Source organism: Chiloscyllium plagiosum, chromosome 18, assembly GCF_004010195.1.
Source record: "Chiloscyllium plagiosum isolate BGI_BamShark_2017 chromosome 18, ASM401019v2, whole genome shotgun sequence".
NCBI lineage: Eukaryota > Metazoa > Chordata > Chondrichthyes > Orectolobiformes > Hemiscylliidae > Chiloscyllium > Chiloscyllium plagiosum.
This window is the reverse complement of record NC_057727.1, coordinates 19,325,433-19,342,903: the sequence shown is the minus strand read 5'-3', so window position 1 is coordinate 19,342,903 and position 17,471 is coordinate 19,325,433. Positions and strand designations below refer to the sequence as shown.

Below are 17,471 nucleotides of genomic sequence, written 5' to 3'. Positions count from 1 at the left end.
GAAGATTTACCAGAATGATTCTTATGATGGCAGGACTAATTATGAAGAAAGACTGAATTGGTCAGGATTATGTTCAATGGCGTTCAGACAAATGAGGGGGGAGCAATCCTAAAAACATATAAAATTCTAACAGGACTAGTCAGGGTTGATGTTGGGAGGGTATTCCCAATGACAGGGGAATCCAGAACCAGGGGTCACAGTGTAAGGATATGGGGTAAACCATTTAAGAATGAGATGAGGAGAAATGTTTTCACCCATGGAGTGCTAAGTCTGTGGAATTCATTACTACAGGAAGCTGTCAAAGCCAAAAGATTGTATGATTTCAAGAAGGAGTTGAACATAGCACTTGGGTCTAAAGTAATCAAAGAATTTGGGAGAAAGGTAGGAATGGTTTATTGTGTTGGATCATTAACCATGATCATAACGAATGACGATGCAGGTGCAAAGGGATGAATGGCCTGCGTCTCTCCCTAGTTTCTATGTGTATCAGATCTTAAGACCATAAGACTATAAGGCATAGGAGCAGATATTGTGGGCGGCACGGTGGCACAATGGTTAGCCTGTGTGGAGTTTGCACATTCTCCCCATGCCTGCATGGGTTTCCTCCGGTTTCCTCCCACAGTCCAAAAATGTGCAGGTTAGGTGAATTGGCCAAGCTAAATTTCCCGTAGTGTTAGGTGAAGGGGTAAATGTAGGGGAATGGGTCTGGGTGGATTGTGGGTCAGTGTGGATTTGTTAGGCCAAAGGGCCTGTTTCCACACTGTAAGTAATCTAATCTAAAAAATTAGGTCATTCAGCCCATTGAGTCTGCACCACCATTCAATCATGGCTGATAAGTTTCTCAACCGCTTTCTTCCTGTAACCTTTGATTCCCTTGAAAATCAGGAACCTATCTATCTCCGTGTTAAATATACTTAATGACCTGGTCTCCACAGCCTTCTGTGGCAGCAAATTCCATAGATTCACGACTATCTGGCTGAAGACGTTTCTCCATATCTTCTTTGGTTGTATTAAATTTGGTGAAGCCTCATTAGCAACACTTAAGACAATATGGCCACTTATGCATTCTGACTTTAAGTCTCCATATTTACATTTTTCCATTCGTCTGTAGAAATATTAAGTAATTTATGGATTCTCCTGGATGGTGTATTCTTCTGTTAAATCTCACTTTTAAGAATTGTATTAGTTTTGAGGTTGAAATAACTGTCAAAGGCTCCCATGAGCTCTTCGAATGTGTCTGTAGCTTCTTTTAACTCTTGATGAGGAATAACATCAGTTGCCATAATCCCTATTGTGTACAGAAGTGTATTATTTTGTTCTGCACCTGACTTGATATCAAGTTTAGAAGTTATCCCATATTTTGCAGTTGTAAAGGGGGAATTTAAACCTTTTGCAGCTCAGTTTGAAAAAATCTTCCATCTTATGCAGATGTAATGGAGATTTCCTCCCTTTCCATGATCAGACCAGAATCACTCACTTTTTTAAATTGCCCCAGTGCTTATCTGTTTTATGAGACTAGCTTCTTGATTTCCCAAAATTTCTAGTCCCAGAATATGCAATTTTCTCTCTTGGCCCTGTTGGTTCCATGTTTTTCTGCAACCATGCCTCATGGTATCAGTGCTATGGCAGCAATAGTGATTTGAGCTGCAACTTTTTAAAAAATTCCCACATTTGCAGCCTCGTCACTGAGCTGTTTAAGGTTTCCTTTTTTTAATCATGCATTTTTATTACTTTGACTCACATAGTCTCCAATGTAAGTTTGTTCACTGGCTGAACTTGGACTTGAGACTGATCCTACAGCCCTGTGATCCAGCGTGTACCTCTGCCCTGGAGTTGCAAATTCTTTTTGTTCCAGTATTTGTCTAATCAAGACTGAAATAGTTTCTTGAATAAAACAAATAACTGTGAAGCTGCAGAGCTGAACAAAAACAGAAAGTGCCGAAGAAAATCAACAGATCTGGCAACATTTGTAGAGAGAAAGATTAATACTTTGAGTCCAGTGACACTTTGTCAGAATTGAAAGAAGGCGGGCAAAGGGGATATTTATGCTGATGAAGGGACTGGGGTGGGGGAGAAGTGATGGATACTGTCTATCTGGAATGGATAGGAAGTTAGAAGTGTTCTCTGTAACTTCACCTGCCAATGTGCAGACGTTGAAGGGTAATATGCAGAGCAGAAGCTTTTGACCAAACAGAAGATATGTACCGACATGTGACTTGATTTGATTTGACTTTATTATTGTCACATATACTGATATACAGTGAAAAGTATTGTTTTGCATGTTATCCAGACAAATCATACCATACATAAGTACATCAGGGTAAATGAACAGAATGCAGAATATAGTGTTACAGCTACAGAGAAGGTGCACCTTTAATATACAAGAGGTTTATTCAAAAGTCTGATAACAGCCAGGAAGAAGCTGTTCTTGAATCTGTTGGCACATGCTTTCAAACTTTTGTATCTTCTATCAGATGGAAGAGGGTGAAAGTGAGGTATAATCGGGGTGGGAGGGGTCTTTGATTATTTTAGCTGCTTTCCCGAGGCAGTTGGAAACATAGACAGAATCAGTGGAAGGAAGGCTGGTTTTCGTGATGGACTGAGATATGTTCACAACTCTTTATAATTTTTTGTGGTCTTGGGCAGAGCAGTTGCCAAACCATGCTGTGATACATCTGGATAAGATGCTTTCTGGGGTGCATCTACAAAAATTGGTAAGAATCATTGTGGTCATGCCACATCTCATTAACCTCATGAGAAAGTAGAGACATCAATGTGGTTGGACCAGTATAGATTGTTGGTGATCTTTACTCCCAGAACTTGAAGTTTTTGACCATCGCCACCTCAGCACCATTGATACAGGCAGGGGTGTGTCCTCCATTTGCCTTCTCAGCGGCTGCCCACTTACAGGAAATGTTGCAAGGAGGAAATTGGCAAAACTCTGGCTTCAATTGAGATATAGTGTATGAATGCACCTGGCATGGTCATCCTGTGTGACAGGGGCCGGGGTGAAAGATAGGTAGGTGGAGCAAAGATGCTTTTTACTTGCCACAAAGTAAGTTTTACTTCGACATGCAATGATGTTTCTGAGAAGACTGCCATTTTTTTATTGCTGTCTTGCTGTATTCCAACGTGTTAGTAGTGGGTTTCTTGGCTAGGAATTGACAGCTTGTGATCAGAGCAATGTTATTGGACAGTATAGACAGCTAATTGCATGACAGGATTTTCACAGCCACCTCAACTCCACACTGTAAGAAGAAACAGAAACTGAAACTACACCTTAAAAATATTATATCAAGTAAAGATTGCACATGGTGTGGGGTAAAACATGCTGAAAAAATATTTATTTCAAAACATTTATTTTTAAAATTATGTTCAAAATTTCTTTTTATTAACCAGTTGATAACACTTCCTGATGATGAAATTATTTTTACTAGTCAAGTTCCTTTGATCATCAAATTTTATGAATTACATCACTGTTAAAACCAGTAAAGGGTAAATATTTTAAGAAGTTTCAAATGGCATAATGGGAGCAGTAAAGTTGAAACTCTCATAGATTTCATTATTGCCAATTCCGAGACGTGTGGGCATGAGTGGGATGGGCAGAGGGACTGTGACTTCAAGATATCTGTGCTAATTTACACATGCCCAATATCCTAAAATTATGGTCGGCTTCAAAAGAATGGTAATACTGAACTATCAGTAAAAATGTCAATATTGACCCGTACCATTCAAGACAATGAAAAACAGAGGAACTGACGTACCTCCTTTATCATTATGACACCATAACTAAATTCCTGACTTCATATTCACCAAATTTCACCAAAAGCCAACTGACATTTTTAAAATTCATTCATAGGATTCATCACTGCTGCACCAGCACTTATTGCCCAGAGAGAAGTTAAGAGTCAACCACATTGCTGTCAGTCTAGAGTCGTATGTAGATCAGACCAGGTAAGGATCGAAGATTTCCTTCCCTAAGATCATTAATGAATCTGATGGGTTTTTCCTCTGACATTTAGCATGAGTGTCATTAAACTCTTATTTACAGATCATTAGTGAATTTAAATTCCACCATTTGCCTTGGCAGGATTTAAACCCAGGGTCCCAGAACATTATCTGAGTCTCTGGATTAAAAGTCTAGTGATAACACGACTGGACCATTGCCTACCCCTATCAGGATAATGGGTGTAGTTTCCAGCATTCAACCAACCTGAAATGTGCTGACAGAGGTTGGGCAGTCTTACTTGACTTATCCATTAAAATATCCAACCATTGGAAAGCAATAATCAGAAGTAATGGAATTTTGACCTATGGAAGCAAAACTAAATTAAATAAGTAAATGGAAGGCATAACCTTTTTAAACAGTGCTCTAATTAGACTACACTTCCAGTGTTGTGTTTAATTTTGATTGATAATTCACAAGGCTTAACTGCCTTAAATTCAGTCAGTGGTTAGGGATAGGTGGGTGTGACTACAAGACAGGTAGAGGGATCCAGGAGGTAGTGTTGAAGGAGCCTCAGTCCTTGAGCTTGTCTAATAGGCTTGAGATATTTGCTCACTGTGTGGATGAAAGTAGTGGCAAACTACCATAGCAGTGTGGGAACCATTCAAGAATAGGCAGATGTGAAAGGTAATTTCGGTTTAAACTTTAAGATGTGCCTGGACCACAGACTGATCTATAATAAAAGACAAAACCTTTGTTTCTTTTCTAACAACCATTTTATATACTCAAAAGTAGAGTAGTTTAAATTGTGCAGAATGCTGACAATTTGTGAGCGATAGTAAAAGCAAGCAGGCTCTTGATTAATGAAGCCATTCACACAGCAGAGAAGGATGAGTCCTTGGCTGATAAGACTCCAGGATGGGAGTACGACTTGAGACATCTGTTTCAGATTAAAGCTTTTGACTGATAAGACTACAGGGTGAGAAAAACAACAAACTTTGGAGACTCTGGAGCCTTTTGTTGCAGACTTTGTGATAAAAATAATGATGTTTTTAAGAATGTGAACCTCATGGCTTGTTGGAGCCAAGGAGAGGAGGGACTTGTCCTATAAATAATGGAGACTTTGTAAGCCTCAGCGCGCCTTTTCTTTAAGGGTGCCCGACTCTGCAGACTTGACTTGTTAATAAAACTTTGTTTTCCTGAATTTGTCTAGAGCGATTATTGAGAAGCGATTTTCGTTTCTAACAGCAGAGAAGAGAACTGTCATTGTAATCAGGGACAGTATAGTCAGGGAAATAGACACTGTATTCTGTGGCCCAAAGGTTGTGTTGCCTGCCTGGAGTCTGGGTTCATGATATCTCATCTGGGCTATAAAGGAATTTGGAGTGGGAGGGAAAAGACTCAGTTGTCATGGTCCATCTACCAATATTGGAAGGTGCTGTCTAAGGATCTTTAGTGAATTTCTGCAGTGCATCGTGTAGAAAGTACACACTGTTGCCTCTTAGTGCTGGCAGTGGAAGGATTGAATCTTTCAGCTGCTAGACTCTTATTACCCTTTATGTCACCCCTTGGAACCAGCTTCTTCCACTGCGTTGTCGGCCATCTGTACTGATGCAACTTGTTGTTTTTTTGCTTGTCTGAATTTTTTTGTGGATTTTATTGCGATGAAAGCTGTTGATGCTGTAATGGGGCAATCTGGATGAAGAGTGTTTGAATGGTCAAATCAAAAATGGCCTGAATAGTTACCCTTACATGTATTTGTCTATAGTAGTAAGGCACGGTACTAAAGATTGCCGTTAAAATTGTGAACTGCAATAGTGACAAAATTGCAAATACATTTGAAGAACACAAGTGATTTGGATGTGAACATAGGAGGTAAAGTTAGTAAGTTTGCAGATGACAACAAAATTGGAGGTATAGTAGGCAGCGAAGAAAGTTACATCAGAGTACAATGGGATCTTGATCAGATGGGCCAAGGGGCTGAGGAGTGGCAGATGGAGTTTATTTTAGATAAATGTGAGGTTTGCAGCATTTTGGAAAAGCAAATCAGAGCAGGAATTATACACTTAATGGTAAGGTCCTTAGGAGTGTTGCTGAACACAGAGACCTTGGAGTGCAGGTTCATAGTTCCTTGAAAGTAGAGTCGCAGATGGATAGGATAGTGAAGAAGCATTTGGTATGCTTTCCTTTATTAGTCAGAGCATTGACTATAGGAGTTGGGAGATCATGTTGCAGCTATACAGGACATTGGTTAGGCCACTTTTGGAATATTGTGTGCAATTCTGGTCTCATTCCTGTAAGAAGGATAGAGTTCATAAAAGATTTACAAGGATGTTGCCAGGGTTAGAAGATTTAGGGAGAGGCTGAATAAGCTGGGGCTGTTTTCCCTGAAGTGTATAGAGGTTTGTAAAATCATGAGGAGTGTGGATAAGATAAATAGACAAAGTCTTTTCCCTGGGGTTGGCGGAATCCAGAACTAGAAGACAGGTTTCGGGTGAGAGGGGAAAGATATAAAAAGGACCTAAAGGGCAACTTTTTCACATCGAGGGTGGTGCAGCTATGGAATGGGCTGCCAGAGGAAGTGGTGGAAGCTGGTACAATTACAACATTTAAAAGGCATCTGGATGGGTATATGAAGAGGAAAAGCACAACAGGTCAGGCAGCATCCAAGACACCTTCCTCGGATGCTGCCTGACCTGCCTTTTCCAGCACCACACTCTGCACTCTCATCTGCAGCCCTCACTTTCGCCTTTAGAGGGAATATGGGCTGTTTTATATGCTGGCAAATGGCACTAGATTATCTTAGGATATTTGATCGGCATGGACGAGTTGCACCAAAAAGGTCAGTTTCCATGCTGTACATCTCTATCACTCTAAATGAGTTGCGAGATGCAGCGCTAATCACTGATTGACAGGTCGCGCTCAGGAGGATGAGCAAGAAGCACGTGACAGGCCCGCGCCGCTGGTGTTGTGCGCATGTCAGTCCAGTTTGTTGTTGTTGCTGCTGGTAGCCGGGAGCTGAGTGAAAATGGCCGCTATGCGGAGCCAAGGCTGAGGAGTGGGGGAGGATATTTATTTAATTTCTTCTCCTTGTTTACGTTACCAGGGTCACGATGGAGGCGGGACGGTTTGCAGAGGGGCTTGTCGAAGGGAAAGAAATTCGTATAATCGGGTCGGAGCTCGTGGAAAATTACACGGTGAGAAGGATGATATTTGGCTGCAGCTGGGGCTTGGATCTCGGCTGAACTGCAGGATGCGGGGCCCAAAGAGAAGGAACCGGTTTTTAAATTGGGTGGAGAGGCATCACCTTCTCTATCACTTGCTGCTTGTCACCAAGTTGCCCTCAGTCTGCTGACATTAGGCAGCGGCAGTATTTCAATTTTAATCTAAAATATATCACAATTGGTTATTGTTATTGGATCCAAGATGAATTTAGGCGCGTATACGTGGAAATGTTAATATATTTTTACATTCCTTTTCATGAGCGCGACTTGTATGAAGCTCGGTAGAAACGGGTTACAACCTCTTTTCCTATTGCCTTCCTTGTCCAGCAAGTGGATCAGATTAATTTTTCTCTTCAGACTTACTAGTATCTTTTTGATGTATACAGTAGATTGTATGGGGAGTTCCCGAATCCGTCTTTTTACCCTTCCTATGAGGTGTCCAGTTTCTTCCCTCGTCTTTAAAGTTGGATTCATTGTTACCTCTGTAGTTGGATGCTCTCAACTCGGGTGGTGTTCGTGTTATGATTGTCACATGTACTGCTGGGTTCATAAGAGGATTGGAAAGCGATTGCATAAGTTTCTGATTATTATTTAATGTTTTCCCAGATGGAAAACTATCTGCTTGAGTGTGGGAAACATTAGTTGTGTTTGAATAGTTGGTACTCTGTCAAGGTTCACATGTGACATGCGAAAATCTCCAACCTTATGATCCACTAGTAAATCTGTGTACCTCCAATTCTAGGCTTGTGAGCATTCCAAATGATGACTGTGTCTTCAATTGCTAAGAACTTAATTTCTACAATTTACTTTGTAAACTTATCCATCACTCTCTTTCCTCCTTCATGACTTTCATTGAATCTTGCCTCTTTCACCAGGCTGTTGGTCACCTGTCTTTGTATGTTCTTTCTGAACTTGATATCAGATGTGTAATTATTCTTATGAAGCACAGAATCTGGTCCTACACTTAAGACGCGCTATAATGTATATTGTTTCCAGTCAACCCAATAAAGCAAGAAGCCAATTTCAGAACAAATAGGCATGAGAAAAGATTCTAATGAAATTAATAAATGTTCTGGTGAGATCAGTAGGGCCTGCACCAATACTGCTTTTATAACTGGATGATATTCATGACTATGTTCACTTATCTTGAACTTTTGAGGAAGACTCATTGCTTTCTGACAGACTGTATTTTTTCGTTTGATCAAATCATTCTCATATGTATTCTTGTTTGAGCCAAAAGCAAATGAAAAGTTAGTGAGAAGCATTGTTGTCATTCAATTCTACATTAGACAGGCAAGAGACGTAACTGTGGGTAAGGAACTGCATTTGGCAAGAATAATGGAGGAATAGAAGTACAAGACCACTATTATTGACTTTTAAAATCTCCTAAGGTCAAAACTGAAAAGCGCTCACTTAATTATAAATTATATGCATGAACAGATGATAGGTAGAAGCCCAGCTGTAAGTTACTAACTTAAAGCCCCCTAATATTTACTGAATCCAGTCAGATCTGAAGTTTAAAAACTTATTTAACCTGATTCAACTAAAATTAGAAATGTACTTTTCTTGCTGCATTTCCAGTTTTTCAGGTGTTCATAGTAGAATCTAGAGTTGTACAGCACTGAAACGAACCCTACAGATCAATTCATCCATGCTGACTAGATATCCTAAATTGTCCCATTTGCCAGCATTTTGCCCATAAGCCCTTCATATTCATATACCCATGTAAATGCCTTTTAGATGTTGTAATCCTACCAGCCTCCACCACCACATCTAGCAGCTCATTCCATACATGCACCAGTCTATGTGGAAAAAGTTGCCCCTTAGGTATCTTTTAAATCTTTCTCCTCTTACCTTAAAACTCTGCCCTCTAGTTTTGGTCTACCCTACCTTGGTGAAAAGACCTTGGCTATTCACCCAGTCCATACCCCTCATGATTTTATAAACCTCTATAAGGTCATCCCTCAGCCTCTATCACTCCAGGGAAAAAGCCCCGACCTAATCAGCCTCCTCTTATAGTTCAAACCCTCAAACCTCTGCAACATCCTAGTAAGCTTGAACAACAAAAATAGAAATTGCTGGAAAAGCTCAGCAGATGTGGCAACATCTGTTGAGAGAACTCAGAGTTAACATTTGAAGTCCAGTGACCCTTTCTTTGAAGGGGTGACTGAACCTGAATGGTTAACTCTCACTCCTCTCCACAGATTCTGCTAGACACGCAGAGCTTTTCCAGCAATTTCTAGTTTTCTGATTTACAGCATCCACAGTTCTTTCAGTTTTATTTGTAGCTTCTGAAGTTTGAGGTTTGGAACATAAGATTATAGTGTCCTGTTTTGGAGTTTAGTTTCTGGCTTTTTTTTTATTTTTTGTGTGTCTGTCTTATGGTTTGTGTGAAAAATATTCATTGAAGTTGGGTAACAAGAAAGAATTAAAACATGCTTGTTTTTCTAATGCTTATTAGAAAGGAAAGTATGGTACTGAAGATTTTAATTGTAATAGACTTGACTTAGCATATGTAAAGTTGTTCTATATATTGCTCATATGAGTTAAAGAAGTCACCCCTTTTGAACATTCTGCATCTGTTCCTTGTAGTGCAGAATGTTGATTTTATAGCAGATTAATGCACATTGTGGAGCTCACTCTTGGCAAATCCTGCCTTGTTGCTTAAATATTCAGTAATCAATACCTGAATGTTCAAACTGTAATATTGACTTTGAAATGTGCTTTAGTTGAGAGTTAGATTTGGTTACGTCCATCCCATTTCCTGCTCTTCTGTCCTCCCCCTTCCCTTCTACAACAATGGCAGGGACCCCAGTCCTTATTTTCTATGCGACCAGCCTCCTCCCTCCAAAGCATAAGCCACCATTTCCAACACACCCAGTGGAATGCCACCACTAGACATGCATCTCCATCCCCTCCCTTGTCAGCATTCAAAAGGGACCATTTTCTCTGGGACACCTTGTCCATCCCTCCTCTTCGACTGCCGACACAACCTCACATTCATGGCACCTTCCCATACAATCACAGAAGATACAGAATTTGTCCACTTACTGCCTCCTTTCCATGACCCCAGAAACACCTTCCAGATAAGCAGTGAATTACCTGCGCTTCATTCAATTTAGTCTTCAGGATTTCTTGTTCACAGTGTCTCCGTACATGACACGAAATGTAGGCTGGGTGATGGCTTTGTGAAACACCTACATTCTATTTGTAAAATTGACTCTGAGTCTCCAGTTGCCTGCCACGTTGCACCATTGAGTTCCCATTCCAGTATTTATCTCAGGCTTGCTGTAGTCCTCCAACAAAGTTCAACGTAAGCAGGAGGAACAACACACCATCTTCTGCCTAAGGATCTTACAGCCTTCAGGACTCAACAAGTTCAGCACATAAACTTCCTCCTCCATGTTCATAACCCATCCCCCAATGTCTTAAGGTCCTGTTTTGTATGGGTACTGCCAGGAACAGAATTTCAGCTATTCAGTTTAGGATCAGCAATTTCTTTTGTTTGCCTCTCAGACATGTGCTTGCACACATATACTTTTTTTCTCCGAGCTGCTTTCAGTTCTGACAAAAGTTCAGTAGACACCTAACGTTAATGTCCTGAGTTGAATCTGTCACCTTTGTAAGTTGTCACAGTCAACATGTCCACATGGATTTTCTGAATTGCTCACTGTACTTAGAAAGAACTTTGCAGAGTGAAATCAGTGGAAGGTAGTCTCTTTGCAATATGTTGGTTTCTGAATTAATTTTTGAACCATTGTAATGGGTAGCTCTGTAAAATTATTCACTTATCGGGGTTCCCTTTCCCACTCAGTGAAGGCAGCTTGCTGGCTTCCAAGTTTGCTGATGGTCTGTGTGGAGTAGAATGCTTGACATGCTCTGTTGCAGGCCAGAAGCATATTAGCTTTGGGTGTTACTGCTGAAGGTGCGGGTGCCTGTTCTTTCAGTGCATATTCTGATTTGTTTTTGCTGTTGATCTCTGGCAAAGTTTCAGACACGATGAATCAGGATTTCTGTACACTGGTAAAAGCATGTTGACAAACCAGTTAATAAATATTTGAAATAAAAGTAAAGTGCTGGAGAAACTCAGACCTGACAGCATTGTGAAAAATGGAACAAAGTTAATGTTTCAAGTCTAGTATACCCCACTTTGGATTTGGTAAATATGTTGTGGTTCTGTTGGCCGAGCTGGGAATTTGTGTTGCAGACGTTTCGTCCCCTGTCTACGTGACATCTTCAGTGCTTGGAAGCCTCCTGTGAAGTGCTTCTGTGATATTTCCTCTGGCATTTATAGTGATTTGGATCTGCTGCTTCCGGTTGTCAGTTCCAGCTGTCCGTGGCAGTGGCCGGTATAGTGGGTCCAGGTCGAGGTGCTTGTTGATTGAATCAGTGGATAAGTGCCATGCAAGGACTGCAAAACAAAAAATCCCATGCACAAAACACTACATAGGACAAACAGGAAGACAGCTAACGATCTGCATCCATGAACACCAACTAGCCACGAAACGACATGACCAGCTACCCTTAGTAGCCACACACACAGATGACAAGCAACATGAGTTCAACTGGGACAACACTACTATTATCGGGCAAGCCAAACCGAGAACAGCCAGGGAATTCCTAGAGGCATGGCACTCATCCACTGATTCAATCAACAAGCACATCGACATGGACCCAATATACCGGCCACTGCAGCGGACAGCTGGAACTGACAACCAGAAGCGGCAGATACAAATCACTATAAATGCCAGAGGAAACATCATAGAAGCGCTTCACAGGAGGCTCCCAAGTACTGAGGATGTCACCTAGACAGGGGACGAAACGTCTGCAACACAAATTCCCAGCTCGGCGAACAGAACCACAACAACGAGCATCCGAGCTACAAATCTTCTCCCAAACTTTGGTAAATATTTGAACACAGCCAGTAGTAAATCACTTGTTGAACAGAGTCTGCACTGAATTGATGGAGAAAATGTGATTGGATTGTTGTTTATGGGTTTAATTTAACACTTAATTTATTAATGTTCATTTTATTCTTTAAAAGTTTTGTCTATAGATCCAAAACTGCATAAACATTTTTCTTGCATTGTTTCATCTTTAATAATTTTGATATTTCCTGTGTGTTGCACTACAATAGAAGATGGTAAGAAAAGTCACCTGTCACCCTCCCCCTCGCAATCAAATTTTGTACCTTTTCATATAGTGTCTTGGAATGGTATTCAATTAAATATGTGTATATTGATCATGATGGAAAAGCAATTAGGTCATTAATGTTCAGCTGGAATAGTAGGAATTTTGTGAGAAATAATCTTCCTCTGTTTCATCAGGTAGCATCGATGGAATGCTTGAAATCTGGATATTCACAAATCATGAATGCTTTAATATTTTTTAAAAATCATGGGATGTGATATTACTAGCAGTGCCAGAATTTATTGTCTAACCCCAATTACCTTTGGGAAGAAGGCAGTAATCTGTCAACTTGAACTGCTGCAGTCTGTGTGTTGAACGTAGCATCTTGATGCTGCCGGGTCAGGAATTTCTGGATTTTGACACAGTATATTTCCAAATAAAAGTTGAAAGAATTGAGATGCTGAAAATCAGAAACAAAAATAGAGATTGCTGGAAAAGCTCAGCAGGTCTGACAGCATCTGTGGAGAGAAATCAGAGTTAACTTTTAGGTCACTCAACCCGAAACGTTAACACTGATTTCTCTCCACAGTGTATTTCCAAGCTAGGTAAGATGCATCTTGGAAATTCTGATGTTCCCATTGCCTTACTCATCATTGTTTTGTGGGTGGTAGTAGCCGTGGGTTTTAAAGGTGCCATTGAAGAAGAACTCTTGGCAAGTTGTTGCAGTGTACCTTGCTGCAAACTGCATTGTATTAGCATTGGAAGTAATGAACACTTGATCTAATGGATGGCTGCTGTATGATTGCTTAGACGTTTATTGTGGTTAATTTGGTTATAAGTTACAGGGTTTTTGGTATCAGAAGGACTTTTCACTATCCTACTGCACTGAAAGAATATTAATATTTTAAAGGTACTTGTTTGATGTACTGAGGATTTTCCATGACCTGATTGCTGTTGGAAAAGCATCAAATGTGTAACTCTTCCTTCCCTAATTATTTAATTCAGTTCTGCGAATTAGTAACAGCTACTAATGAAAACCTATAATTTTCTTAGGTATATATCATAGAAGTGAAAGTTGGGAATCATCAATGGACAGTTAAACACCGCTACAATGATTTTCATGAGCTTCATGAAAAGGCAAGTTTTTTATTACTGTAAAACACTTATTGTTTTGTCACTATTCCTGTTAGTTATTAACTGCAAGTTGCGTGGCATCTTCTGGTAAACTTTCTGTGAAGCAGGTTATGCTGGGAAATCTGGTATGCAACAACACAACTATTATGTGAGTTTTCTGCAGGAGTGCACTTCAAATTGACGCAAAACTTGTCAACCGGATTTCAGTGCTTGCTCCAGTGGTTGAGGAAGCTAGCAGAAGCCCCTGAATTTCTGAACCAGTGAATATTGAATCCTTGTTTACTCTCTTTGGCAAACTAATAATATCAGTTATTTAAGAAATCAAGAGTATTACTTCACAAAGTGCTCTCCCTAGTTATCAAAAATAATGTTCAATTAAGTACACAGGTCTGATAATGTGGATATGTTGGGGCTCCTTTTTAAACCTCATTAGGGCAAGGGTTTTGTGTCTCCCTCAAACATATTTGCGGTGATGTGCTGTGGTGTTCTTTTACTTGTTATGGGCTTATAATTTTATGCTAGAGTGTATACTGCTACTACAGTATTTATTAGTTTGTTTGAAATAGGCATCATGATTAACCTGAGTCAAGTTTGATTTTGAATGCATAATTTAATGTTAAAATTATATTTATAAAATCTATAATGTGTTTTTCTTGGTATATGCCATTTTTGTCTGCACCACACTTTCCTAAAGTGGCTGGCATTGCTGTTTCATGTTGGCTAATTGTACTAATTATAGTGAATGCACATTTTGGATCATTTAAGCTATGTTCCGTGTGTCTTGAGTCTCTCAGCAAGCAATAGTATTCTCAGCTGAAGTTAGGTTATGTTTAACAGGGAACCAGTGAGCCTGCCGTCAGTGGTGGGCAAGTTGTTGGAGGGAATCCTGAGGGATAGGATGTACATGTATTTGGAAAGGCAAAGCTGATTAGGGATAGTCAACATGGCTTTGTGTGCGGGAAATCATGTCTCACAAACTTGATTTGAGTTTTTTTGAGGAAGTAACAAAGAGGATTGATGAGGGCAGAGCGGTAGATGTGATCTATATGGACTTCAGTAAGGCATTCGACAAGGTTCCCCATGGGAGACTGATTAGCCAGGTTAGATCTCACGGAATACAGGGAGGACTAGCCATTTGGATACAGAACTGGCTCAAAGGTAGAAGACAGAGGGTGGTGGTGGAGGGTGGTTTTTCAGATTGGAGGCTTGTGACCAGTGGAGTGCCACAAGGATTGGTGCTGGGTCCTCTACCTTTTGTTATTTACATAAATGATTTGGACGCAAGCATAAGAGGTACAGTTAGTAGTAAGTTTGAAGATGACACCGAAATTGGAGGTGTAGTGGACAGCGAAGAGGGTTACCTCAGATTACAACAGGATCTGGACCAGATGGGCCAATGGGATGAGAAGTGGCAGATGGAGTTTAATTCAGGTAAATGCGAGGTGCTGCATTTTGGGAAAACAAATCTTAGCAGGACTCATGCACTTCATGGTAAGGTCCTAGGAAGTGTTGCTGAGCAAAGAAACCTTGGAGTGCAGGTTCATAGCTCCTTGAAAGTGGAGTCGCAGGTAGATAGGATAGTGAAGAAGGCGTTTGACATGCTTTCCTTTATTTGTCAGAGTATTGAGTACAGGAGTTGGGAGGTCATGTTGCGGCTGTACAGGACATTGGTTAGGCCACTGTTGGAATATTGCGTGCAATTCTGGTCTCCTTCCTATCAGAAAGATGTTGTGAAACTTGAAAAGGTTCAGAAAAGATTTACAAGGATGTTGCCAGGGTTGGAGAATTTGAGCTATAGGGAGAGGCTGAACAGTCTGGGGCTGTTTTCCCTGGCGGGTCAGAGGCTCAGGGGTGACCTTAGAGGTTTACAAAATTATGAGGGGCATGGATAGGGTAAATAGGCAAAGTCTTATCGCTGGGGTGGGGGAGTCCAGAACTAGAGGGCATAGGTTTAGGGTGAGAGGGGAAAGATATAAAAGAGACCAATGGGCAATGTTTTCACACAGAGTGCTACGTGTATGGAATGAGCTGCCAGAGGATGTGGAGGAGGCTGGTACAATTGCAACATTTAAGAGGCATTTGGATGGGTATATGAATAGGAAGGGTTTGGAGGGATATGAGCCGGATGCTGGCAGGTGGGACTAGATTGGGTTGGGATATCTGGTTGGCATGGATGGGTTGGACTAAAGGGTCTGTTTCCATGCTGCACATCTCTATGATTCTATAACAGCTCTGTGCTCAAGTTAGATACGATTCTAAATCAATTGAGCAAATGGAATTAAAAATTAATGTCGTCATAGTGAGTTTTGAGAAGATTTGTAGCTCAGGTTGAATCTCTGGATATAGGTTTGCTCGCTAAGCTGGGAGGTTCATTTCTCGACGTTTCATCACCATACTGTGTAACATGTTCAGTGGGCCTCAGGCGAAGCAGTGTACATGATTCTTGCTTTCTATTTATATGTTTGGATTTCTTGAAGATGTTACCTAGTATGGTGACCAAAAGTCTGGAAATGAACCTTCCAGCTCAGCGAGCAAACCTATATCAAAAATTAATGTTACTAAACCCACATATGTATTCCAATCCTTAAGGAAACAATTTTTTTAAGGTGGTGTTAGTGCTTAAAAAAGCCTGGAGAGTTGTAGATATTGTGCCCTTGGGAAAGAGGGTGCAACTGTGTAAAACCAAAAAAGTAATTATTTTTCTTCATTCCAGAAGTTTACTCAAAAGTATATATAAAATGTTATGAAATTTAGTACTCATGGAGGCTTAGCCTAATCCAGGTTTGTTGTCATGAGTTTCTAAAGGACAGATAGTGTTTGATTGAATTTTTTTGAGGGAATCTGAATTTATTAACTAAGAGGAATGTGCGATTCATTTTGCTTGTGGATTTTCAGGTGGTTAGTAAAGTGCCAGTAGGAAACTTTAAAAATAAACTAAGACAAATATATCTGCATGGATAGCAAACTATACAGGAGTGTGTGGATACTGATATGCCCCATTAACCTCTGCTGAAGTTACCTACCTTCCTTAGCCTGTATATTATATTATTTGGATATGAGCACATGGGATATCAAATTAAGGGCTACAGTAAATGAATATTGGATGAAATTGCAAGAGGGTATGAATAGGATAGAGTGGGTGGAGTGTTCGCAGTTGCAGTTTGGCGTGGGGAACTGTAGCACAGTACATTTTCACAGCAGCAAAAGATTTGGGTTTTTGTCTTTGACATAAATATGCCAAGGCATTTTTCGAATGTACATTTGGAACACAGATTGGAAAGCAAAGATAAATTCTTATTAAAAATTTAAGAAGAATGGGATTCTGTGTTTATTATATATGGGGTATCGAAAATAAAAGTACTTTGAACAAGATATTGGCCAAGCTACAGCTAAATTATTATATCTAGATCCTGGCACTCAATTAAAGAAAAGATTGAGTTTGTTTCTGTGCTGTATAACTGTATGACACTGGGGAAACATGGAAGGTTTTTGAGTATTATTGGGAATACATGGTAATAGTTATACACAGGTTTGAGTAAATTGGAATGTTTTCAAGTGTAGCAGTGAAGATTAAGACACAAGTTGAGAAGATTACCAAAGATAGAAAGGATTGTTTTAAATACTGATAAATTTGAAATGAAAGGCAAAATGCTGGATTATCTACAGAAAAATAAATTAAGGTGAATGTTCTTTGCACAGATAGAGATTTTGCAATGTTTTCCTGTGGATTGTAATGCAGAAATGCAACATGCTTGAAAATTATTGGCTAAATTGTTTAAGGGAAGACTATTGAATAAAACAACAAGGAAATGTAATTTTATAAGAGTTCTGACTGAAAAATATAAAATGTAGAGGACTGTTTTACAAGTATTTCTATTGAGTCAAATAATGAGGCATTGCTTTGTACTTCTAGTTTTTTGGTCCTGTATATCTTTTATGGCTATAGGCAACATTGATTTGAAGTACTATATAAAATTAATTGACCTTGAGTCTTCGAATGCTGGTTGCTTAGTGGTTGGCAATGTTGCCTCACGGTA

At 40.0% G+C, this 17,471-nt stretch overlaps 1 protein-coding gene across 5 annotated transcripts in view; it reads left to right on the top strand.

Annotated features, from left to right (window-relative positions):
* Positions 1-6,920: 6,920 nt before the first annotated feature.
* nisch (nischarin) overlaps positions 6,921-17,471 on the top strand; it is a 70,575-nt gene continuing 60,024 nt past the window's right edge. For 2 of the 5 annotated variants that reach the window (XM_043707879.1, XM_043707878.1), the window contains exons 1-2: positions 6,921-7,143; positions 13,354-13,437. In XM_043707879.1, the coding sequence (XP_043563814.1) occupies positions 7,060-7,143; positions 13,354-13,437 (168 nt within the window). In that variant the 5' untranslated portion in view covers positions 6,921-7,059. The remainder of the gene's footprint in view (positions 7,144-13,353; positions 13,438-17,471) is intronic. The other 3 variants (XM_043707876.1, XM_043707877.1, XM_043707875.1) reach the window with 2 other exon arrangements.